The 25698-nt window shown below is 54.2% G+C and overlaps 1 protein-coding gene across 1 annotated transcript in view; it reads right to left on the bottom strand.

Annotated features, from left to right (window-relative positions):
• Window positions 1-2466: 2466 nt before the first annotated feature.
• The window catches only part of kcnk18 (potassium channel, subfamily K, member 18), a 65185-nt gene continuing 41953 nt past the window's right edge, over window positions 2467-25698 (bottom strand). The window contains exon 3 of the mRNA XM_072479483.1: window positions 2467-3603. Coding sequence (XP_072335584.1) covers window positions 2777-3603 — 827 coding nt within the window. The 3' untranslated portion in view covers window positions 2467-2776. The remainder of the gene's footprint in view (window positions 3604-25698) is intronic.

Genomic DNA, 25698 nt, shown 5'->3' with positions numbered 1-25698 from the left:
TCTTAGGTCAATACGCTAATGATTCTGCTGTGCCTAGCTCATTTGTGGAAATCTCCCAATGTCGGCACAGAACATGTTGTTCCTACTGCTTCAGCATTCTTTTCATTGGCCTTTATTGACAAAATACAGTTTTATTATATCATTCACAGTTTTTGCTGATATGTAGATAGTCTGGTTCATTTTAGGACATGTTCCCAGTGATAAATAAGGATGCAAAAGTGATGCATTTTGTTTTATTTTAACTTTAACTTCCTCACAGGATATATGGATTCCAACCATTCCAATAAACCCCTACTTTCAGTGGGGCTTTGGATGAATAACTACAAACTTGGCAAGGAGTTCAGTATTCTGGGTCTCAATGTTAGGGCAGTGTTATTGGAGCCTCTACCTACATTTTCAACGACGTTATGTAAAGGGTGCCTTCTTAGATATAGAGTTTCAATGTATTTGACTTTAGCGAACACTCAACATAGTATTAACACAGGTATACCTGATCTCACCAGGTGTGCTTCACTGAAAATGGCGATAATGGACCATAACTTTGGATTCAGACTGGACCCCTGAAGATTAAGGGAGCATTTAAAGTGACACCATTTGTTGAACAGACTATTCAAAGCCAGATTGCCCTTCTCAGAGGAAGTCAGAATCTTCCCTTCTCTGATCCTGTCAGAAGCAACTCCATAGGAGTGTCTTCACCTAAGAGTGCACCAGTTCAAGAAGGCAGCCCACAACCACCTTTTGAAGAGAAATAAGGGGTGGACAATCAATTTTGGTAAGAAGTCTTACAACGCCAGGTTAAAGTGGATTCACCTGAGGAAGGAGCTGTGCTCCGAAAGCTAGTGATTCAAAACAAACCTGTTCGACTTTAACCTGGTGTTGGAAGACTTCTTACTGTGCTCACCCCAGTTCAACGCCGGCATCGTCAAATCGATTTTGGGACATTGATAGTGACACCCTCATATCTCAAGAATTGATTTCTTTCAAAGATAGCTAACTGGCGGGGGGGCCGTACCGGCACCAAGGAGTGGCGTGAACCACTCCGGCGTTGGGCTGCCCCGGTGCGGAGTCCTCCGTACCTTCAGGGGCTAGGTCGGCGGGGTTGGCGCCACACCAACTGGCGCAGAAGAGCCTCCGCCGCCCGGTGCTAGTTGGCGAATGTGCGGGAGCGCCAGCGTGTGTTGGCTTGATCCCAGCGCATGCAGAGGGGGGTTCTTCTCCGCGCCGGCAGTGGCGGATGTTTACAGCGGCTGGCGCGGAGGGAAAGAGTGCTCCCATGGCACTGGCCCACCCACGGATCGGCGGGCCCTGATCGCGGGCTAGGCCACCGTGGGGGCACCCCCCGGGGCCAGATCGCCCCCGCGCCCCCCCCGAGGACTCCGCAGGCCGATCGCAGAGACAGGTCCCGCCGGTAAGGACCTTGCTTGATTTACGCTTGCGGGGCTGGCCGTAAATGGGTGGCCACTTGGCCCATCCCGGAGCAGAGGATCGCCGAGGGGGGGGCCTCTGCCAAAGGCCCCTGACCGGCGCGACGCGATTCCCGCCCCCGCCGAATAACCAGCGGCGAAGAATCTGGCAGCCGGCGTCGGGGCGGGATTCACGCCGCCCCCTGGTGATTCTCCGGTCCGGCGGGTGTTCGGAGCATCCCACCCCACGGGTCGGAGAATCCGCAGGGGGGGCGGCGCAAATCTCGCCCCGCCGCCCCAACGCCGGCTGCCGTATTCTCCGGCGCCGGTTTTCGGGCAGAAGTGGGGTTCACGCCACGCTGGTCGGGGGCCATTGGCAGTGCCCCCCCGGCAATTCTCCGAGCCCCGATGGGCCAAGCGGCTGTCGGTTTTTGGCCAGTCCCACTGGCGTGGATTAGACATGGTCCCACACGGCGGGATCTGGCAGGTAAGTCGGCTGGGGCGGTCCTCGGGGGAACGCGGGGGGATCCGACCCTGGGGGGGGCCCCCACGGTGGCCTGGCCCGCGATCGTGGCCCACCGATCTGCGTGCGGGCCTGTGCCGTGGGGGCAATTCTTCCTTCCACGCCGGACCCTGTAGGGCTCCGCCATGGCCGGAGAAGACACCCCCCTGTGCATGTGCCACAATATGCCGGCGGTTCCGCGCATGCGCGGGATCATGCCGGCCCTTTGGCGCATGTGCGGACTCGCACAGTGCCTTCGGCGACGGCTGGCGCGGCACCAACTCCTAGCCCGCGGATGTGCGGAGGATTCCACTACTTCCGGTCGGCCCGACGCCAGAGTGGTTCGCACCATTTTTGACACCGGTGTCGAACCATCGCGCCGATTCTGGAGAATCCTGCTGAAAGAATTTACTTGTTACTCTGGATACCGCCAAGAAATTACTACATACAAGATTGTCATACACAATGCATTATATTACAAAACAGAATTCATAGCTCTCTCAAGAAAGAGCATTGTCCAAATTTGATAACAGAATAAAAGTAACAGATATAATAAAACAATGTTTGTAATATCAATTTATTCACAAGAAGATTTCATTCTGCTGAGGTTTCTTTGCTAATGTACATTAATAGTAAGAAACTTTGTTCAACTCCATAATCTTAAATACCTTTTTAACCTAATGTACACATTAATACATCTTTACTGGTATATCTTGCTGATACATGTTTGTTCAATACTCCTACCCTAAATTGTACAGGTTTGATCAATTGTTATTTAACCTTATAAGCAATTCAAAATAATGAATGGAACTAAATGTTATTATCTCTCACCACTATGCAAAATAATCACTTGCCCTTGACTTCAAATCATTTAAAATTTATTTTTCTTCGCGCCATTCATCCATAGACTTACTTCGTGGTAGCAACAGGCTATTCTGTTCTGGGTTAACTTAAAAGCCATTGACATGATTGCCATACCCGTAATAATCAAAAGAGACATTATCATGAAAAAATTAGGATGTTCAGGGACAAAGTCTCCAAAGCCAATGGTAGTAATTGTAATAAAATAGAAATAAAAGGAATCAAGATATTGCCATTTTTCCCAGATTGAAAGTATGCCTGCACCAAAAAGAAGGTATGCAATAATAACACCTATTATAATGAAGATCGGCACGTCAAACTTATCCAGTTCTCGCCCCAGGCATGGAAAAAAATGTTCACTTGCAATTGGCTTTAGATCCAGCTGGGGACAAGATTTACTTCGATCTCTCCTGTGCAGCTGGAAAGGCTTCTGATTAAAGTTTTCCTGAACAATTAATTTTTCAAATATTTCCGTCTTTCGCAGCAGTTCAGATTTCTTTTTAATCGAAGACTGAGTGTTCAACACATTCCTGATGCTCATCGGTGTAATGATTACATGCGAACCATTTTTAAAGGAGATAGACCTGATCGCAGGTTTCATTTCTGATTTTGAGAAGCTGTGTTTGAATGAAGACCACCTTGAGGGCGTTGCCGAGGATGGTGGAGTGATATTATTCCTTGTCCGCCTTCGTATGTGATTGTAAACTTTGGAGAGTAAGGCTGCCAGCTTGTCCCCAACATCTGTGATGACCAGTAGCATAATGGGAATGCCAAATGTTGCGTAGAACATGCAGGCAATTTTTCCTCCGACTGTTAAAGGTGAGATGTGACCATAACCTAAAATTGAAAAGAAAGAACAGCAGTGAGAGTAATGCACAATACCTGACAGCAGTTTACCAGGTTACATAATAGTGCCCCCACTTTGGCCGCGGATCGGCCCGCCCCCGACTGTGGAGGCGCTGGACTGAGTCCACAGCCGCCACGCCGAGTTCCTGACGGGTGAGACCATGAAAGACCCATGCCGTCGGGAACCCGGCCGGTCGGGGGCGGAGCATTGGGGGGGTGGGCCTCAGGCAACGTCCTGAGGCCGTCGATACGGCGCGCGGTGTACTCTGTGATGATGCGGCTTTGGAGAGGGCGGAGCATTGCGAAAGCGGCGCCGCCCCCGTTTGGTTGGAAACGGGTATTCCCCGGCCAATCGCCGAACACGATTTTGGCGTCGGCAACCGGAGAATCCTGCCCTATCTGTAGATTAAATTCCCCGTGATTATTGTCGCGCCTTTCTGACAAGCTCTTCTTCAATCTTCTGTCCTACCATGTCCTATATTAGGGGGTCTGTACACCACTTCCACAAGTGACTTCTTGCCGTTATAATTTCTCATTTCAACCCAACCTGCTTCTACACCTTCCTTCTTTCCTGAACTTCGGTCATCCCTCTCTAATGTGCTATTATCATCATTACTTAACAGAGCCACCTCTCCACCTTTTCTTAACTTACAGTACACCGGCCGGCAGTGGCAATTTCAGGCCCTGCCTGCCTCTGGTCCCACCCTCGAAAGCCTGAAAATTCAGTTCATTGACCCTGTCTCTCTCTGAAGAGTTGCTGCCAAACCTGCCCAGTATTTCCAGCAATCCCTCTTCTTCTTTCATAATTCCAGCATCTGAAGTAGTTGGCTTTTGAGCAAAGTGTAACACTCAGGTATGTGATCCGAGTCGAATGTAAAGTTGAGCTTCCATTCACTGACTCTGCCTCTGAACCTTGTTTTCTGAAAGGCTTCTTTCATATTATGGTGTCAGATCCCCAATCCCACCTATTTAATAAAAACAGAAAATGCTGGAAGGGCTCAGCAGGTCTGGCAGCATCCGAGGAGAAAGAAACAAAGAGTTAATGTTTCCAGTCCTTATAACCCTTCTGCAGAACTGTTCTGTGGAAGGATCACATGGACTGAAAATGTTCACTCTGCTGCCAGACCTACTGAATCTTTCCAGCATTTTCTGTTTCTATTTCAGATTTTCAGCATCCACTGTATTTTGCTTTTATTCACCTATTTAATATTGTTGTGACCTGTAAGGTAAATGAATTCCTGCCAATACTTCCAAGACAGGGCCTTATAATATACAACCAGAAAAGAAATTGTGACTTCATTTGTTTAATAAGCATGGATCTTATGATAATAGAATAGCATCAAAGTTAGAAGCATTTTATAAACATATAGAAATGGAAATCTGTGTGAAGAAGTGCTGCTTCACATTGATCCGAATGGTCGAGCTTTAAATTTAAGGTTACGCCCCACATGCTAAACTCCCCCACCAGAGGAAATGATTTATCTCTATCTGCTCAATCAAATCCTTTAATCATGTTTTTTGTTCCAATTAATGGGGCAATTTAGCATGGCCAATCCACCTACCCTGCACATCTTTGGGTTGAGGAGGTGAGACCCACGCAAACACGGGGAGAATGTGCAAACTCCACATGGACAGTGACCCGGGTGGAGATTGAACCTGGGTCCTCAGCAGCGTGAGGCAGCAGTGCAAACCTCTCCCTGCACCTGGTATTGTGCGCAAGCATGCCCTGCGCAAAAACAAATGAATGCGTCAGTATTCGTGCAGTGAGAAAGTTTGAGGATGTGCAACCTTCTCGTCCTCTCCCCTTACCCTTTAATTCTGTTATCCAAAAATCTATCGACTTCCATCTGGAATATATTCAATGACTGATCATTCACAGCCCCCTGGGCTGCAGAATTCCAAATATTCACAACACTTGGAGTAAAGAAAACGCCTAGGGCTGGATTCTCTGTTTCAGCGGCTAAGTGCCGGCTGAAACGGAGAATTCCCGGGCGTTTAACGATGCCAAAATCAGCACCGAATCCTTAATGATTCCGGGACAGGTGAGGGGCTAGCAGTAGCCGTGGGTGAAACTCCCGGCTCCCGCACATTAAACGGCCGGAGAATGGCCGGGTCCATGGCCGCGCAGTGGTTGCGCCGTATAACATGGCGCAGGCCAAGTGCGGACCCGACCCGCCATCTGCCACCCCACAGGCCACCACCCAGCAGTCTCACCAGCCCTCGCAGAAGCCCCCCCCCAGCCAGCAGCACGGATCCCGGCCAAATGTGGTGGCACTGGACACAGTCCGTAGCAGCAATGCCGGGTTCCTGACCGCTCAGACCACACGTCAACCGCGCCCAGGAACTCAGCTCATCGGGGATGGAGCATCGCGGGAGGGCCTTCCGATGACGTGCCAACGTTGTTGTAATGGCGTGCAGGGTGCGACGAGATTATGCCGCTTCCATGGGGGGTGGAGCATGGCTGACCGGTGTGAAACTGGCACTGGCCCCGATTTGGGTGTCGGAATGGATTCTCCGCCCGATCGCCTACTATGATATCGGCGTTGGGCAACGGAGAATCCCGCACCTAATTTTGTTCCTAAATGGCTAACCCCTTTTTCTAAGACTTTGGCCCCTGTGTTCTAGATTCCCTCAGCATCTACCCTCCTAAGCTCCTTTAGGATGTTATATATTTCAATTAAATCACTCTCATTCTTCTAAACTCCAGGGAATATGGGCCTAGTCTACTCAATTTCTCCTCATGGTATAATCCGCTCACCCCAGGAACCATGGGCGAAATTCTCCGTTATCGGCGGAAAGTCCGCCGATCGGCGCAAAAAACGGCGCAAATCCGACTTGCGTCACGTCGGAAAAATGGGACGAATGTCTCCGGACTGAAATGGGCTAGCAACGACGTAACGGGATCCGCGCTTGCGCAGTGGTTCACGCCGTGCAGCGTCATACGCGCTGCACGGAGTGACGGCTCATAAGGCCGCGCTGCTCCCCCCCACCCGACCGGAACACCCGACCGCAACACCCGACTGGATGGCTGGCCGTCGCTCAGCCCCGAGGTTCGAGTCACGCGATGTGGAGGCGCTCCTGGACGCGGTGGAGCAGAGGAGGGACGCCCTGTATCCCGGGCACGGCCGCAGAGTTGCCCCACGCCACAGCCGGCGTCTGTGGAGGGAAGTGGCAGAGGCCGTCACCGCTGTGGCCCTGACACCACGGACAGGCACCCAGTGCCACAAGAAGGTGAACGACCTCGTCAGAGCAGGCAGGGTGAGCCTCCCCATGTCCCCCCCCTCCCCCATATCCCCCCTCCCCCATATCCCCCCCTCCCCCATATCCCCATATCCCCCCCTCCCCCATATCCCCCCTCCCCATATCCCCCCTCCCCCATATCCCCCCCCCTCCCCATATCCCCCATATCCCCCTCCCCCATGTCCCCCCTCCCCCATATCCCCCTCCCCCATATCCCCCCTCCCCATATACCCCATATCCCCCCTCCCCATCTCCCCCCTCCCCATATCCCCCCTCCCCATATCCCCCATATCCCCCCTCCCCCATATCCCCCCTCCCCCATATCCCCCCCATATCCCCCTCCCATATCCCCCCTCCCCCATATCCCCCCTCCCCCATATCCCACCTCCCCATATCCCCCCTCCCACATATCCCCCCTCCCCCATATCCCCCCTCCCCATATCCCCCCTCCCCCATATCCCCCCTCCCCCATATCCCCCATATCCCCCCTCCCCCATATCCCCCCTCCCCCATATCCCCCATATCCCCCCTCCCCCATATCCCCCCTCCCCCATATCCCCCATATCCCCCCTCCCCCATATCCCCCACTCCCCCATATCCCCCCTCCCCCATATCCCCCATATCCCCCTCCCCCATATCCCCCCTCCCCCATATCCCCCATATCCCCCCTCCCCCATATCCCCCCTCCCCATATCCCCCATATCCCCCTCCCCCATATCCCCCATATCCCCCTTCCCCCATATCCCCCCTCCCCCATATCCCCCATATCCCCCCTCCCCCATATCCCCCCTCCCCCATATCCCCCTCCCCCATATCCCCCCTCCCCCATATCCCCCATATCCCCCCTCCCCCATATTCCCCCATATCCCCAAGTGAATCCAGCCCTAACCTTAACCTCTGCAATGCACGCGCAACCGATGGTGTGCATTCATATACCTGCCTAACACTGTTGCCTTTTACCCCTGCCACCAGCAGCCCCCCCCCCCCCGCCACAGGAGAAGCGCGCACACAACAATAGGGAGCATGTGAGGACTGGAGGAGGGCCCGCTGATGAGAGGCCACTGACCGTACACGAGGAAAGGGCCCTGGAACTGGCTGGCGGACCTGAGGACCGGGAGGTTGCTGACGCAGAGGTCGGGGGCTTACTAGCGAGTGAGCCACCGACAGCCCGTCCCCATATCCCCCCCTCCCCTATATCCCCCTCCCCCGTATCACCTGATCACTGCCTGATGTCTAACCATGCATGCTTCATTGTGTATCGCAGGACCAAACGTCCAGGCACCCATCCCCGCAGGTGCAGACCGCCCGCAGGATGCCCCTCGGAGACCACAGGAGACGGAGAGACCCGCACCCTCCAGCATGCGACGCCCGCAGGATGCCCCTCGGAGACCACAGGAGACGGAGAGACCCGGACCCTCCAGCATGCGACGCCCGCAGGATGCCCCTCGGAGACCACGGGAGACGGAGAGACCCGCACCCTCCAGCATGCGGCGCCCGCAGGATGCCCCTCGCACACCACGGGAGACGGAGAGACCTGGAGCAACAGGGAGACGACACCCCCGTCACGTGCGGGTGCGACCACCCAGCGATGAGGGGGGCAGCCACAGGCCCCCGTCACATCCGAGCCAGGACACCACTACCCAGGACACCACTACCCAGGACACCACTACCCAGGACACCCCAACCCGGGACACCCCTACCCGGGACACCCCTACCCAGGAAGACAAAATACCGGACAGTGACTCAGAGTGGATGGGTGGAGACGAACCCCCACCCCAAAGTGCCATGGACTCAGAGTGGGACGAAGAGCACGACACAACGCCACTGCTGTCACCAACACCCTCCACCATCGCAGAAACACTCACCACGGTTGGGCACTTTAGTGATGAGGCGTCTGGTACACTCACTGGTGCGCACAACACAGCCGTCCCGGTACAGCAGGTGGAGGTAGGAGCAGCAGAGGGACCGGGCGGTTGGAGGGCAGCCCAGGCCAAGCGAACATCTGCCGCCCAGATGGATCCCGGGTTCCTGCAGTTACCACACCCACACATAGATCCGATGCAACCACCGACCCGGAGACGAGCGAAGAGGGTGACGGGCGGCTTGCGGCGGCTGCGGTCGCAGGTGGAGGAGTCCACCCGCGTCCAGGAGCTGGGAGTGGTGCCGGTCATGCGTGCCACCCAGGCTGACACCGCACGGGTGGCGTCCGCGGTGGAGGCAATGGGTGCGACGGTGTCAGACATGGGGAACGGTTTGCGAGGCCTGGGGCCTTCCGTGCAGGCGGAGTCTGTGGCCCAGGAAATGGCTGCCCTCTCACAGGAGGCCATGAGCCAGTGCCAGCGCCAGATGGCAGAGGCGCTCAACGCCATAGCCCAGTCTCTGCAGGCCATGGCCCAGTCTCAGCAGGCCATGGCCCAGTCTCAGCAGGCCATGACCCAGTCTCAGCAGGCCATGGCCCAGTCTCTGCAGGCCATCACTGAGGGCATCGGCGCCAGTGGCCATGTGCGAGCCGGTGTCGCACTGTCACAGACAGGGTTTGCCAACATCCTGGGCTCCATGGCTGCAAACCTGCAGACCCCTGTCGATACCAGCACGGGCCTCCAGGACTGGCAGCGCCAGATGTCGGGGGGGCGTCGGATGGCCAGTCTGTTCGCATCCCCCACCCATGTAGAGGCCTGGGGGCCATCGGGCACCCCGAGGGAGGAGGAGGTGGTGTGGTCCGTCCCGGCTCCCTCTGTAGGGGAGGTCCCGGTACACCGCGACACCTCGGACTCCCCCCCTTCCGTCCCAGGTGCATCGGGTGGGCAACGGGCAGGACAGGCTGGCAGCTCGCCATCCCAGTCGCCCGGGCCGCAGCCTGGCCCATCTAGGCCAGGACGCCCCAGGAAACGGCCGCCAAAGGGATCCAGTGTCAGAGGGCAGGAATCACAGGAGTCCACCTCCAGTTCTGCTGTACCGTCTGGGGAACCACGTAGACGTAGTCAAAGGGCCCGTAAGGCCAAACAATTAGACACTGAGTAAGTTGGCATGGGTGCAGGGCACAGATGAGTTTTAGGGGCTAGGGCACGTGCATGAACTCCTTTGGTTATTAAAGTCGATGTTACACCTACCGAAGCTGCCTTTGTGCTCTGTCCAAAGTGTGCGGGGGTGTCATGTACGTTGAGCGCAAGTGTGTGTGTGAGGTCAGCGCACGGTCCCGTCCTCAGCCCCAGGTGAGTCTGCCCCCTTCCCCCTGGGCCGCCATCAACATCCCCCGGGCAGAGGACGGGACCGTGCGCTGCAGTGTCACAGCCGCATGCAGGGATGGTCCGGGTGGATGGTGGTACTGTGGCCATGGGTCAGACATAGTCCAACGATGTAGAGCCAGGAGCTCATCGCAGGGCGGGTTGTCATCATCCTCCATGGCCTGCAATAGACACGCGTCCACCCGCAACTGTGTGAGCCCGGCCCGTTGTGCCGCAGGTGGATCGGCAATGGGGGGGGGGTGGTGTGCATGCGGGTGGGGTGGGTGGGGTTGGGGAGAGGGGTGAGGGTGCTGGGTGGGTGGATGGGTGGGGGGTGTGGGTGGTCGGCTGTTGCCATGGTGTGCGGTCTGTGGCCATACTACCCGATTCCCACGCCCACCTAGTCAGTGAAGCGGGCGTCTATCAGTCTGTCCCGTGCCCGCTGGGCCAGCCGGTAACGGTGGACAGCCACCCGCCTGTGTCTACCCCGCCTGCCCTGACCATTGCCCCCATCCCCCTCATCTGGGGAGGACTGGGCCTCTTCCTGCTGCTCCTCCACTCCGCCCTCCTCTGCCTGCGGCACATTGCCCCTCTGCTGGGCTATGTTGTGCAGGACACAGCACACCACAATGATGCGGCCGACCCTATCTGACCGATACTGGAGGGCGCCTCCAGAGAGGTCCAGGCACCTGAAACGCATCTTCAGCACGCCAAAGCACCTCTCTATCACTCCCTTGTCGCTACATGGGCATCATTGTAGCGGTTCTCCGCCTCATTGCGTGGCCTCCGTATAGGCGTCATCAGCCACGATCGCAATGGGTAGCCCCTGTCGCCCAGCAACCAGCCCCTCAGCCGGGGATGGCGTCCCTCGTACATGCCGGGGATGGATGACCGCGACAACACGAATGAGTCGTGTACACTGCCTGGGTGTACACGGCGCAGGCGTGCAGGATCATCATGCGGTGGTCGCAGACCACCTGTACGTTCATCGAATAGGTCCCCTTCCTATTAGTGAACACGGCCCTGTTATCTGCAGGTGGCCGCACGGCGACGTGCATCCCATCGATCGCGCCCTGGACCATGGGGAACCCGGCAACGGCAGAGAAGCCCACGGCGCGGGCATCTTGGCTGGCCCAGTCCACGGGGAAGCGGATGTAGCGGTGCGCCATGGCATAAACGGCATCTGTCACTGCCCGGATGCACCGATGCACCGATGTCTGCGATATGCCGGACAGGTCCCCACTCGGTGCCTGGAATGACCCCGTTGCATAAAAGTTCAGGGCCACCGTAACCTTGACGGACACGGGGAGAGGGTGTCCCCCGCCAGTGCCACACGGTGACAGGTGTGCCAGCAGGTGGCAGATGTGTGCCACGGTTTCCCGGCTCATCCGGAGTCTCCTCCTGCATTCCCGGTCCGTGAGGTCCTGGTATGACTGCCGGGGCCGGTACACACGGGGCGCCCTCGGGTGCCTCCGTTGCCGTGGGGCCGCGATGTCCTCCTCCCCCTCCTCGTCCTGTCGGTCAGGTGTCCCTCCAGCCTGGGCGGCTGCCGCCTGCCCCTCAGCGGCAGCCTGCGCCGCCTCTCTGGCACGCTCCTCCTCCCCCTCCTCCTCCTCCTCCTCATCCAGGGCAACATAGACATGAGCGGCTGCCACCACGGCGGCCAACATCGCTGGATGATCTGAAAACATGACGGCCTGGTGGGGGGGAGGGGAACGACGACATGTCATCATTGCCCATATCCCCTCCTCCCCCCAGCCAGGTGGCATGGACCACATGGGTCCAACTGTTGGAGGCTGGCACCTGGCCAGGTGGACCAACTCACTTGCTCTCCCATCCCCCTCCTCGGCACGGACCCCCCCCCAACCTCCACCCCAGCACGGACCCCCCCCCCCCCAACCTCCACCCCAGCACGGACACCCCCCCCCCCCAACCTCCACCCCGGCACGGTACCCCCCCCAAACTCCACCCCAGCACGGACCCCCCCCCAACCTCCACCCCAGCACGGACCCACCCCCAACCTCCACTCCGGCACGGACCCCCCCCAACCTCCACCCCGGCACGGACCCCCCCCCCAACCTCCACCGCAGCACGGACCCCCCCCCCAACCCCCAACCTCCACCCCAGCACGGACCCCCCCCCAACCTCCACCCCAGCACGGACCCCCCCCCCAACCTCCACCCCGGCACGGACCCCCCCAACCTCCACCCCAGCACGGACCCCCCCCCCAACCCCCAACCTCCACCCCAGCACGGACCCCCCCCCAACCTCCACCCCAGCACGGACCCCCCCCAACCTCCACCCCAGCACGGACCCCCCCCAACCTCCACCCCAGCACGAACCCCCCCCCAACCTCCACTCCAGCACGGACCCCCCCCCAACCTCCACCACGGCACGGACCCCCCCAACCTCCACCCCAGCACGGACCCCCCCAAACTCCACCCCAGCACGGACCCCCCCCAACCTCCACCCCAGCACGGACCCCCCCCCAACCCCCAACCTCCACCCCGGCACGGACCCCCCCCAACCTCCACCCCAGCACGGACCCCACCCAACCTCCACCCCAGCACGGACCCCCCCCCAACCTCCACCCCGGCACGGACCCCCCCCAACCTCCACCCCAGCACGGACCTCCCCCCAACCCCCAACCTCCACCCCAGCACGGACCCCCCCCCCAACCTCCACCCCAGCACGGACCCCCCCCCCAACCTCCACCCCGGCACGGACCCCCCCCAACCTCCACCCCAGCACGGACCCCCCTCAACCCCCAACCTCCACCCCAGCACGGACCCCCCCCAACCTCCACCCCAGCACGGAACCCCCCCAACCTCCACCCCGGCACGGACCCCCCCCAACCTCCACCCCAGCACTGACCCCCCCCAACCCCCAACCTCCACCCCGGCACGGACCCCCCCCCAACCTCCACCCCGGCACGGCACTGACCCCCCCCAACCTCCACCCCAGCACGGACCCCCCCCCCAACCTCCACCCCAGCACGGACCCCCCCCCCCAACACCCAACCTCCACCCCGGCACGGACCCCCCCCCAACCTCCACCCCGGCATGGACCCCCTCCCGGCACTCCCCCGGAGCCCAGCCTACTCTAACCCCCCCCCCCCGCTGCACACACACACACACAAGCCGAGACACACCTCTCCTCACGCAATCAGACTGCGGCCACGCCATTTCCTGCCCAGAGCCAACCCCCCAGGCCGTCACTCACCTCCACGCTGGTCGGCGTGAGCCTGGAGCACCGGGTCACGCCGATGAAAAGGAGGTTTGATTCACGTCGACGTGAACGGTCATCACGTCGTCGACGGGACTTTGGCCCATCCGGAAGGGAGAAAATCGGCTGCCTTGCGCAGACCCGTGCCATTCTCCGCGGCAGCGGCGCCATTAACGCCCCGCCGACTTTTCTCCCTTCGGAGACTTCGGCGGGGGCGGGGGCGGGATTCACGGCGGCCAACGGCCATTCTCCGACCCTCTGGGGGGTCGGAGAATGACGCCCCAGAATCGTAAATTTTCATTGCACTTTCTCTGGGCAAGTCTGCCTTCCTCAGATAAGAAGACGAAAGCTGCTGTTATGGGCCAGGTTTAGAGTACACCAAAGTATATCATGGAGTTCACCTGACCTACAACTTTTATGCAACAGAGACCTTAAGTATTTTTTAAAACAAAACAATGTTTATTCTATGAATTCATTGAACACTTTATAAACACACAGTAAACAGTTTATCAACTACCAACACTAATAATCCCCACAGATACAATACTCTATAGGTAACCCTAACTTTTCTAACCACCTCCATAAGTCAAAAGACCCTTTTTAACAAAGACAGCAGGTTTGAAATCTCTACAGAAAGCAGGTATCACTTTTAAATTATCAAGTGATCTGAACACCTTTTTACCATACAGAGAGAGAGAGAGACTCCAACATCCTTGTCGAATGAATGCAGCCTTCAACTGAAAAAGAAACTAAGACACACGGCAGCTTCCAGCTCAAAAACAAAAGTAAAAGACAGAATCACATGCCAGCTCACCCACACCAATGACATCACTGCAGCCATTTGATAAAACACACTTTTCTTAAAGGGACTCTCACAGGACACTGCACAAAGTACTCGAGTGTAGCCTCACCAATGTATAATTGCAGGAAGACCTATTTACTCTAAGATTCCAGTATCTTTGTAACAAAAGCTCCCATGTCACTTGCCTTCCTAATTAATTGGACTGAATTAATTCCTAATTAATCTTCATGTTAACTTTCTGTGGTTCATGTGCAGGGTCACCCAAATCCCTCAGAATGCAATCATATCCCAGTCTCTCACAGTTCAAAAACTGTTCCGTTCCTTTTTATTGTGAATGACTTAACTAATTAGGGGGATGAATTTGAGTTTTTAGTTGTTTTCACGTGATTGGATATGCGCAGTGCGCATATAATCCATTCCACTTTGAAAATAGGTTTAAATGAAATGAAAATGGCTTATTGTCACAAGTAGGCTTCAAATGAAGTTACTGTGAAAAGCCCCTAGTCGCCACATTCCGGCACCTGTTCGGGGAGGCCGGTACGGGAATTGAACCGTGCTGCTGGCCTGCCTTGGTCTGCTTTCAAAGCCAGTGATTTAGCCCAGTGAGCTAACCAGCCCCTAGGCTTAAAACAAAAATGCTTCTGACTCTTTCACAATGCCAACTTACGTTGACGAGGGATAATTGGGATGTTTTCCAGAAATTGGCAATAACAAGCAGAATTTTCCCCTGCCGCCAGCGGCGGGTTTCGAGGCAGGCGGGTGTGGAAAATTTGGAGAGAGGGCAAAAATCGGATTCCCGCCAGTGAGAAGTCAGTTTAGAATTTTCCTCCCACTGCTTTCAGAGTGGGTGGATGGTGGGTGGGCTTTCCTGTTGATATATAGAACATAAAACATAGAACTGTACCAGCACAGTACAGGCCCTTCATCCCACGATGTTGTGCCGGGAACATCATTTGCCAACATCGCCATGTCATGAATACTCATTGAAAATGCTCCTCATCGGAATCATGTAGCCCCATCCCAATCCAGCGCTTCATCAGTGGGAAATCAGACTGGTCTGACTCAGGTTGGGAAATGAATGGCCTGCAGCTAGCAGCCCTCACTTCTCTTGTGATTTCGCTTTGAGCGCAACATTTAAAGCTTACCGGCATTAGCCCCTCTTTGGATTCTCACCAACGCCAGTGAGACATACACTGGCGGGGGCGTAGTTTGGTCTGCTCACTGCTTTCTTCTGTTCTCCAGAAGGGTGTCTGCTCAGGGATTCAGGTGGAGTTGCATATGAGGCAGAGAGAACAGAATTGCGACTGGGAAGAGGGTGAATGTGAATGCACGCAGACTTTGGAATACGATGGGGGATTGTGCTAGTGCGGCACAGGAGGGATGGGCTGGACAGAGGTTCATGGAGGTGGGGGAGGAAAAATACTTGCACATGAGGGATGCAATAGCGCAGAAACTCTGGGGGGGGGGGGGGGGGGGTATGGGTGGTGGTGGGAAGGGAGTCTGCATTATCACCAGGAAAGAAGGAACGGAAGATCTCATTGAAAGACAGTCATAGTCCCTGGTCTGGGGCCAAGATTGAGAGATTAAAGGCAGTCCTGGGTCTTTGTGCACTTCTTAGTCTGGATGAGATATCAAAGGCAGCACTGGGCTCTTTGGACAATGCCCCAGGGTTCTGCATAGCATGCATGCAATTGTCCCACTCTAGGGAGAGGCAAGGCTGTGTGCTCAATTGAGATAAGGCACAGCTTGGTGTATAGGGCGTGGTCTTACAGTTGGTGGCCTTGGGCTTGTCTGGCTCATTACTGGTCAATAGACTGGATGGTCATAGTGAAGAAAGGCATCTGCAGCCTGTAAAGGGGGAAAATATAATGCAAAGGGGATTCAGGATTGTTGGGGGAGGCTGGAGAATATCAGGCAGGGAACTCTCCCCGGGTGGGTTCCAGAAAGATTGGAGGGACTCAAACACTGACCACGGGGTGGGGGGGGTTTGGAGCTGGTCATAAATAAATGTGCTTCACCACCACCTTGAAAACTCTAAATTGTTGAGCAATTTGATATCAAAACTGGAAACGAATCTGCAAGGGAGGGGTCTGAGTCAGTATGGGAGGAGCCCAACGCTGAACTCAGGGGCCCTTTCATAGGGCACCCTCTAACTGCTTAGAGTCACAGCTTTGAAATGGAGTCAGGGCTGAGAAAAAAACAGGATGATTTCCTTGAGAAGGTGCAATTGGAGGCATTGCATTTGGTTGCGTTTTAACGAGAAACTGAAAGAGTCATTGCCTTCACAATTGTATGTGAGAATGGAAAATGCAGATAACCAGTAAGGAAGCACAGCTGCTGCATATCTGCCAAATCATCAATGAAAGCCTCCAACGCGCTTTCTGCCGGAGGATCTAATGCCACGTGGACTGGGAGACATTCATCTCCAAGTGGTCTCCTGGTCATCATCGCAGTCAATTATTTTTGTTCATGGATTGTTCCATGGATTCGCAGGGGACCTGAGCGGCATCTCAACAGTCCTCAACACGTAACTGTATCAGGGAGGTGACAGATGCCCTCGGGAGTAAGACTCATTATTAAGTAAACTTCACATTCGATGTAGCCAACCAGGCAGCTGTCTCCGGCTTTCCTAGAATACAGAGAGCAATTGATAGCACATAGGCTTTGTGACAGTGACAGCTCCATGGCAGCAGCTGCTGATGTTCATTAACAGGAAAGGGCTTCACTCCCTGAACATTCAACTGGTGTGCAATCATCAGAAGCACATTGTGCCAGGTACCCTGGGAGTTCTCAAGTCTCATTTATCCAGAGCCACACCTAGGTGCCTCACATATTCAAAGGGCCTCAGTGATTACAGGGTTGGCTGCTTGGGGATAAGGGACACTTATGGCTCATGACACCTGTGCGTCATCCTCTGAGTCACTCGGAAGACAGATATAATGTTGTTCCTAAGGCGTCATAGCCAAGCAGACCTTTAACATCCTGACGATTCACTTCCGATGTTTGGACCGCTCAGGTGGGGTTCTGCAGCCCTCTCCACAGAGGATGTCCCACAACATTGTGGTCTATTGCGCTCTTCACCAAGGCACTTCAAAGGATGGATCCCTGACCAGAAAGAGACATGGAAGAAGATGAGAGCTCCTCGGATGTTGAAAAACAGGAAGGGCAGGAACCTGAACTCTATAGAATTAAAGATAGAATTTACAGTGCAGAAGGAGGTCATTCGGCCCATCGAGTCTACACCGGCCCTTGGAAAGAGCGGCCTACCCAAGCCCACACCTCCACCATATCCCCGCAACCCAGCAACCCCATCCAACCTTTTGGACACTCAGGGCAATTTAGCATGGCCAATCCACCTAACCTGCACATCTTTGGACTGTGGGAGGAAACCGGAGCACCCGGAGGAAACCCACACAGACATGAGAAGAACGTGCAGACTCCGCACAGACAGTGACCCAAGCTGGGAATCGAACCTGGGACTGTGAAGCAACTGTGCTAACCACTGTGCTACCGTGCCGCCCACTCTGATGAGAATCTGCTTCCATGTGAGGGTGCCATTGAAGAAGCACAATGTGAAAGACGTGCCTGTGCCTCACTGATAGCAACATGATTCAAGAGGTGCAAGGTACATGCAATGGGACACAGCCACATTCCTTCTGTCCCTTAGTGCCAGTGCATTGAAAGGCCTTTACTTTTTTTTATTAAATATTTTATTGAAAATTTTTGGTCAACCAACACAGTACATTGTGCATCCTTTACACAATATTATAACAACACAAATAACAATGACCTATTTTATAAACAAAAAATGAATAAATAATAAATAACAAAAATGAAAACTAGCCCTAATTGGCAACTGCCTTGTCACAAGTAACACTCTCCAAAAATATAATTTAACAGTCCAATATATAATTATCTGTAGCAACGACCTATACATACTATACAGTATATATTAACAACCCTGAGAGTCCTTCTGGTTCCTCCTCCCCCTCCCCCCCCGATCCTGGGCTGCTGCTGCTGCCTTCTTTTTCCCATTCTGATTAGTAAGTTTGCAGACGACACAAAGGTTGGTGGAATTGCGGATAGCGATGAGGACTGTCTAAGGATACAGCAGGATTTAGATTGTCTGGAGACTTGGGCGGAGATATGGCAGATGGAGTTTAACCTGGACAAATGTGAGGTAATGCATTTTGGAAGGGCTAATGCAGGTAGGGAATATACAGTGAATGGTAGAACCCTCAAGAGTATTGAAAGTCAAAGAGATCTAGGAGTACAGGTCCACAGATCACTGAAAGGGGCTACACAGGTGGAGAAGGTAGTCAAGAAGGCATACGGCATGCTTGCCTTCATTGGCCGGGGCATTGAGTATAAGAATTGGCAAGTCATGTTGCAGCTGTATAGAACCTTAGTTAGGCCACACTTGGAGTATAGTGTTCAATTCTGGTCGCCACACTACCAGAAGGATGTGGAGGCTTTAGAGAGGGTGCAGAAGAGATTTACCAGAATGTTGCCTGGTATGGAGGGCATAAGCTATGAGGAGCGATTGAATAAACTCGGTTTGTTCTCACTGGAACGAAGGAGGTTGAGGGGCGACCTGATAGAGGTATACAAAATTATGAGGGGCATAGACAGAGTGGATAGTCAGAGGCTTTTCCCCAGGGTAGAGGGGTCAATTACTAGGGGGCATAGGTTTAAGGTGAGAGGGGCAAAGTTTAGAGTAGATGTACGAGGCAAGTTTTTTACGCAGAGGGTAGTGGGTGCCTGGAACTCACTACCGGAGGAGGTAGTGGAGGCAGGGACGATAGGGACATTTAAGGGGCATCTTGACAAATATATGAATAGGATGGGAATAGAAGGATACGGACCCAGGAAGTGTAGAAGATTGTAGTTTAGTCGGGCAGTATGGTCGGCACGGGCTTGGAGGGCCGAAGGGCCTGTTCCTGTGCTGTACATTTCTTTGTTCTTTGTTCTTTGTATTCCGTCTATCTTTCTGCGAGGTATTCGACGAACGGTTGCCACCGCCTGGTGAACCCTTGAGCCGACCCCCTTAGGACGAACTTAATCCGCTCTAGCTTTATAAACCCCGCCATGTCATTTATCCAGGTCTCCACCCCCGGGGGCTTGGCTTCTTTCCACATTAGCAATATCCTGCGCCGGGCTACTAGGGACGCAAAGGCCAAAACATCGGCCTCTCTCGCCTCCTGCACTCCCGGCTCTTGTGCAACCCCAAATATAGCCAACCCCCAGCTTGGTTCAACCCGGACTCCTACTACTTTTGAAAGCACCTTTGTCACCCCCATCCAAAACCCCTGTAGTGCCGGGCATGACCAAAACATATGGGTATGATTCGCTGGGCTTCTCGAGCACCTTGCACACCTATCCTCCACCCCAAAAAATTTACTGAGCCGTGCTCCAGTCATATGTGCCCTGTGTAATACCTTAAACTGAATCAGGCTTAGCCTGGCACACGAGGACGACGAGTTTACCCTGCTTAGGGCATCTGCCCACAGCCCCTCCTCGATCTCCTCCCCCAGCTCTTCTTCCCATTTCCCTTTTAGTTCATCTACCATAGTCTCCCCTTCGTCCCTCATTTCCCTATATATATCTGACACCTCACCATCCCCCACCCATGTCTTTGAGATCACTCTGTCCTGCACCTCTTGTGTCGGGAGCTGCGGGAATTCCCTCACCTGTTGCCTCGCAAAAGCCCTCAGTTGCATATACCTGAATGCATTCCCTTGGGGCAACCCATATTTCTCGGTCAGCGCTCCCAGACTCGCGAACTTCCCATCCACAAACAGATCTTTCAGTTGCGTTATTCCTGCTCTTTGCCACATTCCATATCCCCCATCCATTCCCCCCGGGGCAAACCTATGGTTGTTTCTTATCGGGGACCCCCCCAAGGCTCCAGTCTTTCCCCTATGCCGTCTCCACTGTCCCCAAATCTTCAGTGTAGCCACCACCACCGGGTTTGTGGTGTAGTTCCTCGGTGAGAACGGCAATGGGGCTGTCACCATAGCCTGTAGGCTAGTCCCCCTACAGGACGCCCTCTCTAATCTCTTCCACGCCGCTCCCTCCTCCTCTCCCATCCACTTACTCACCATTGAAATATTAGCGGCCCAATAATACTCACTTAGGCTCGGTAGTGCCAGCCCCCCCCTATCCCTGCTACGCTGTAAGAATCCCTTCCTCACTCTCGGGGTCTTCCCGGCCCACACAAAACCCATGATGCTCTTTTCAATCCTTTTTAAAAAAGCCTTTGTGATCACCACCGGGAGGCACTGAAACACAAAGAGGAATCTCGGGAGGACCACCATCTTAACCGCCTGCACCCTCCCTGCCATTGACAGGGATACCATATCCCATCTCTTGAAATCCTCCTCCATCTGTTCCACCAACCGCGTTAAATTTAACCTATGCAATGTGCCCCAATTCTTAGCTATCTGGATCCCCAGGTAACGAAAGTCCCTTGTTACCTTCCTCAGCGGTAGGTCCTCTATTTCTCTACTCTGCTCCCCTGGATGCACCACAAGCAACTCACTTTTCCCCATGTTCAATTTATACCCTGAAAAATCCCCAAACTCCCCAAGTATCCGCATTATTTCTGGCATCCCCTCCGCCGGGTCCGCCACGTATAGTAGCAAATCGTCCGCATACAAAGATACCCGGTGCTCTTCTCCTCCCCTAAGTACTCCCCTCCACTTCTTGGAACCCCTCAACGCTATCGCCAGGGGCTCAATCGCCAGTGCAAACAATAATGGGGACAGAGGGCATCCCTGCCTTGTCCCTCTATGGAGCCGAAAATATGCAGATCCCCGTCCATTCGTGACCACGCTCGCCACTGGGGCCCTATACAACAGCTGCACCCATCTAACATACCCCTCTCCAAAACCAAATCTCCTCAACACCTCCCACAAGTAATCCCACTCCACTCTATCAAATGCTTTCTTGGCATCCATCGCCACTACTATCTCCGTTTCTCCCTCTGGTGGGGCCATCATCATTACCCCTAACAACCTCCGTATATTCGTGTTCAGCTGTCTCCCCTTCACAAACCCAGTTTGGTCCTCGTGGACCACCCCCGGGACACATTCCTCTATTCTCATTGCCATTACCTTGGCCAGGACCTTGGCATCTACATTTAGGAGGGAAATAGGTCTATAGGACCCGCATTGTAGCGGGTCCTTTTCCTTCTTTAAGAGAAGCGATATCGTTGCTTCAGACATAGTCGGGGGCAGTTGTCCCCTTTCCTTTGCCTCATTAAAGGTCCTCGTCAGTACCGGGGCGAGCAAGTCCACATATTTTCTATAGAATTCGACTGGGAATCCATCCGGTCCCGGGGCCTTTCCCGCCTGCATGCTCCTAATTCCTTTCACCACTTCTTCTACCTCGATCTGTGCTCCCAGTCCCACCCTTTCCTGCTCTTACATCTTGGGAAATTCCAGCCGATCCAAGAAGCCCATCATTCTCTCCCTCCCATCCGGGGGTTGAGCTTCATATAATTTTTTATAAAATGTCTTGAACACTCCATTCACTCTCTCCGCTCCCCGCTCCATCTCTCCTTCCTCATCCCTCACTCCCCCTATTTCCCTCGCTGCTCCCCTTTTCCTCAATTGGTGTGCCAGCAACCTGCTCGCCTTCTCCCCATATTCGTACTGTACACCCTGTGCCTTCCTCCATTGTGCCTCTGCAGTGCCTGTAGTCAGCAAGTCAAATTCTACATGTAGCCTTTGCCTTTCCCTGTACAGTCCCTCCTCCGGTGCTTCCGCATATTGTCTGTCCACCCTCAAAAGTTCTTGCAGCAACCGCTCCCGTTCCTTACTCTCCTGCTTCCCTTTATGTGCCCTTATTGATATCAGCTCCCCTCTAACCACCGCCTTCAACGCCTCCCAGACCACTCCCACCTGGACCTCCCCATTATCATTGAGTTCCAAGTACTTTTCAATGCACCCCCTCACCCTTAGACACACACCCTCATCTGCCATTAGTCCCATGTCCATTCTCCAGGGTGGGCGCCCTCCTGTTTCCTCCCCTATCTCCAAGTCCACCCAGTGTGGAGCGTGATCCGAAATGGCTATAGCCGTATACTCCGTTCCCCTCACCTTCGGGATCAATGCCCTACCCAGCACAAAAAAGTCTATTCGCGGGTAGACTTTATGGACATAGGAGAAAAACGAGAACTCCTTACTCCTAGGTCTGCTAAATCTCCACGGGTCTACACCTCCCATCTGCTCCATAAAATCTTTAAGCACCTTGGCTGCTGCCGGCCTCCTTCCAGTCCTGGACTTCGACCTATCCAGCCCTGGTTCCAACACCGTATTAAAATCTCCCCCCATTAACAGCTTTCCCATCTCTAGGTCCGGAATGCGTCCTAGCATCCGCCTCATAAAATTGGCATCATCCCAGTTCGGGGCATATACGTTTACCAAAACCACCGTCTCCCCCTGTAGTTTGCCACTCACCATCACGTATCTGCCCCCGTTATCCGCCACTATAGTCTTTGCCTCGAACATTACCCGCTTCCCCACTAATATAGCCACCCCCCTGTTTTTCGCATCTAGCCCCGAATGGAACACCTGCCCCACCCATCCTTTGCGTAGCCTAACCTGGTCTATCAGTTTCAGGTGCGTTTCCTGTAACATAACCACATCTGCCTTAAGTTTCTTAAGGTGTGCGAGTACCCGTGCCCTCTTTATCGGCCCGTTCAGCCCTCTCACGTTCCACGTGATCAGCCGAGTTGGGGGGCTTCCTACCCGCCCCCCTTGTCGATTAGCCATCACCTTTTTCCAGCTCCTCGCCCAGTTCCCACGCAGCTGTATTTCCCCCAGGCGGTGCCCCCCCGCCCATCCTCTCCCATACCAGCTCCCCCCTCTCCCCAGCAGCAGCAACCCAGTAATTCCCCCCTCCCACCCCCCCCGCTAGATCCCCCGCTAGCGTAATTACTCCCCCCATGTTGCTCCCAGAAGTCAGCAAACTCTGGCTGACCTCGGCTTCCCCCCGTGACCTCGGCTCGCACCGTGCGACGCCCCCTCCTTCCTGCTTCTCTATTCCCGCCATGATTATCATAGCGCGGGAACCAAGCCCGCGCTTCTCCCTTGGCCCCGCCCCCAATGGCCAACGCCCCATCTCCTCCACCTCCCCTCCTCCCCCCATCACCACCTGTGGGAGAGAGAAAAGTTACCACATCGCAGGATTAGTACATAAAACCCCTCTTTGCCCCCCACATTCGCCCCACCACTTTGTTCGAGCGTTCTTTTTAATAATCCACTCATTCCAGTTTTTCTTCCACAATAAAAGTCCACACTTCATCCGCCGTCTCAAAGTAGTGGTGCCTCCCTCGATATGTGACCCACAGTCTTGCCGGTTGCAGCATTCCAAATTTTATCTTCTTTTTATGAAGCACCGCCTTGGCCCGATTAAAGCTCGCCCTCCTTCTCGCCACCTCCGCACTCCAGTCTTGATAAACGCGGATCACCGCGTTCTCCCATTTACTGCTCCGAGTTTTCTTCGCCCATCTAAGGACCATTTCTCTATCCTTAAAACGGAGGAATCTCACCACTATGGCTCTGGGAATTTCTCCTGCTCTCGGTCCTCGCGCCATCACTCGGTATGCTCCCTCCACCTCCAACGGACCCGCCGGGGCCTCCGCTCCCATTAACGAGTGCAGCATCGTGCTCACATATGCCCCGACGTCCGCTCCCTCCACACCTTCAGGAAGACCAAGAATCCTCAGGTTGTTCCTCCTTGCGTTGTTTTCCAGTGCCTCCAACCTTTCCACACATCGTTTCTGATGTGCCTCCTGCGTCTCCGTCTTCACCACCAGGCCCTGTATATCGTCCTCATTCTCGGCTGCCTTTGCCTTCACGACCCGAAGCTCCCGCTCCTGGGTCTTTTGTTCCTCCTTTAGCCCTTCGATCGCCTGTAGTATCGGGGCCAACAGCTCTTTCTTCATTTCCTTTTTTATCTCTTCCACACAGCATTTCAAGAACTCTTGTTGTTCAGGGCCCCATGTTAAACTGCCACCTTCCGACGCCATCTTGGTTTTTGCTTGCCTTCCTTGCCGCTGTTCTAAAGGATCCACTGCAATCTGGCCACTCTCTCCTCCTTTTTCCATCCGTATCCAGGGGGGATTCCCTTCTGGTTTACCGCACAGTGTTTTTAGCCGTTAAAATTGCCGTTGGGGCTCCTATCAAGAGCCCAAAAGTCCGTTTCACAGGGAGCTGTCGAAACGTGCGACTCAGCTGGTCATCGCCGCACCCGGAAGTTCTGAAAGGCCTTTACAACCAGTAACATTGAGAGCTAGTTCTGCATTCAGACATGCACCGTCAATCCTCATGATTCGCTGGGCCCTAATCTTTGGAAAAGTCAATGATGAATCCGGTATCCGTGCACTCTGGGAAGTGAAGGTCTCCACAACAGCACAAACACGGCATCAAAGGACTTGGTGCAACTGTTGCCACCTTAATGAAAAATGTTTTGCGGACATCGAGGTACGCACACGGTTGGAAACACAATCATGGCTGTAGGTCTTGTGTTTACCAGTGAAGGCAGTCTTCTCATTTGGAGAGACAATTACAACCACCTCTCCAAGATTAGCGAGGATGCCTAACTCTAGTTGTCTTGTAAGGTGTATGCTTCCTGATGCATTTTGCATACATTTGCAGTAAAGAGTTTGACTTATCTCCCTGACATAACACAAGGGTAGAGTAACTGTCATGTGTTAGCTACACCTCACAGAATGTGAGGCTTATAAAGGGAAGTGATCATGGATTGGGAGCATGGCTCATCCTCATAATAAAGCACGGCGTTTTCAAATGAACAGCAAATGTATTTAAAAAGGTACATGTTACCAACAGTGATGGAACACAAGTGACCCTGAAATGATTTGAAAGCCTTTTAATTTTTCTAACCCTACCGTTCCATCTAGGTGACATCTGCAGCAGAGGTGGAGACAGCCTGTTGACTTTATGCCTTGTTGTCTTTGATGAATCCACCAGAGGGCCGAGTGCTGAGGGACCCAGTCTTCTTTGGGTGTCCTGCTGTGAGGCAGGTGAATGCTCCTCAGCCTGTACAGGTGTAGGTGAATGGCGTAAAAACAGAGGATATTGGGTAAGCCTGGCCACTCTCAGAGTCACCTGGGTGGATGATGCCGGGATCTCCAGATGCTGGTCATGTAGGCCAATTCTTATCTCCCTGAGGAGAAGGGGCACTTTGAGGAAGGTCAAGGTGCCCCCTCCCCACCCCTTACCTAGCCACTTTAACATCACCAGCATCTCATCACTCATGCTGCACAAACTCCATCCTCAGCCCTTTCTGGGGAGGGATCAGCACACACAGTCAGCATGTATACTTCCCAACCTCTCTTCCATCTCTTCTCATCACAATCCATCCATTTGTCTTCATCCAGGCCAAGATTGCCGACAACAAGAGGGAGAGATCCCAGACTGGAAGAGGGCTGGACAATATAGACTGTAGCCATCTGGGATGGCCACGTCCCAATTACAAAATGGACACTTGCAAAGAATGCAGGGAGAATTGGACAATCCTAAGAAACAAGCAGGTGCAAGCTCTGTCTGTTGATTAGAACCTTAAACT

Source organism: Scyliorhinus torazame, chromosome 16 (genome assembly GCF_047496885.1).
Source record: "Scyliorhinus torazame isolate Kashiwa2021f chromosome 16, sScyTor2.1, whole genome shotgun sequence".
Taxonomy (NCBI): Eukaryota; Metazoa; Chordata; class Chondrichthyes; order Carcharhiniformes; family Scyliorhinidae; genus Scyliorhinus; species Scyliorhinus torazame.
Note: the sequence above shows the minus strand (reverse complement) of the source record. Positions and strands in the feature narration are given on the sequence as shown.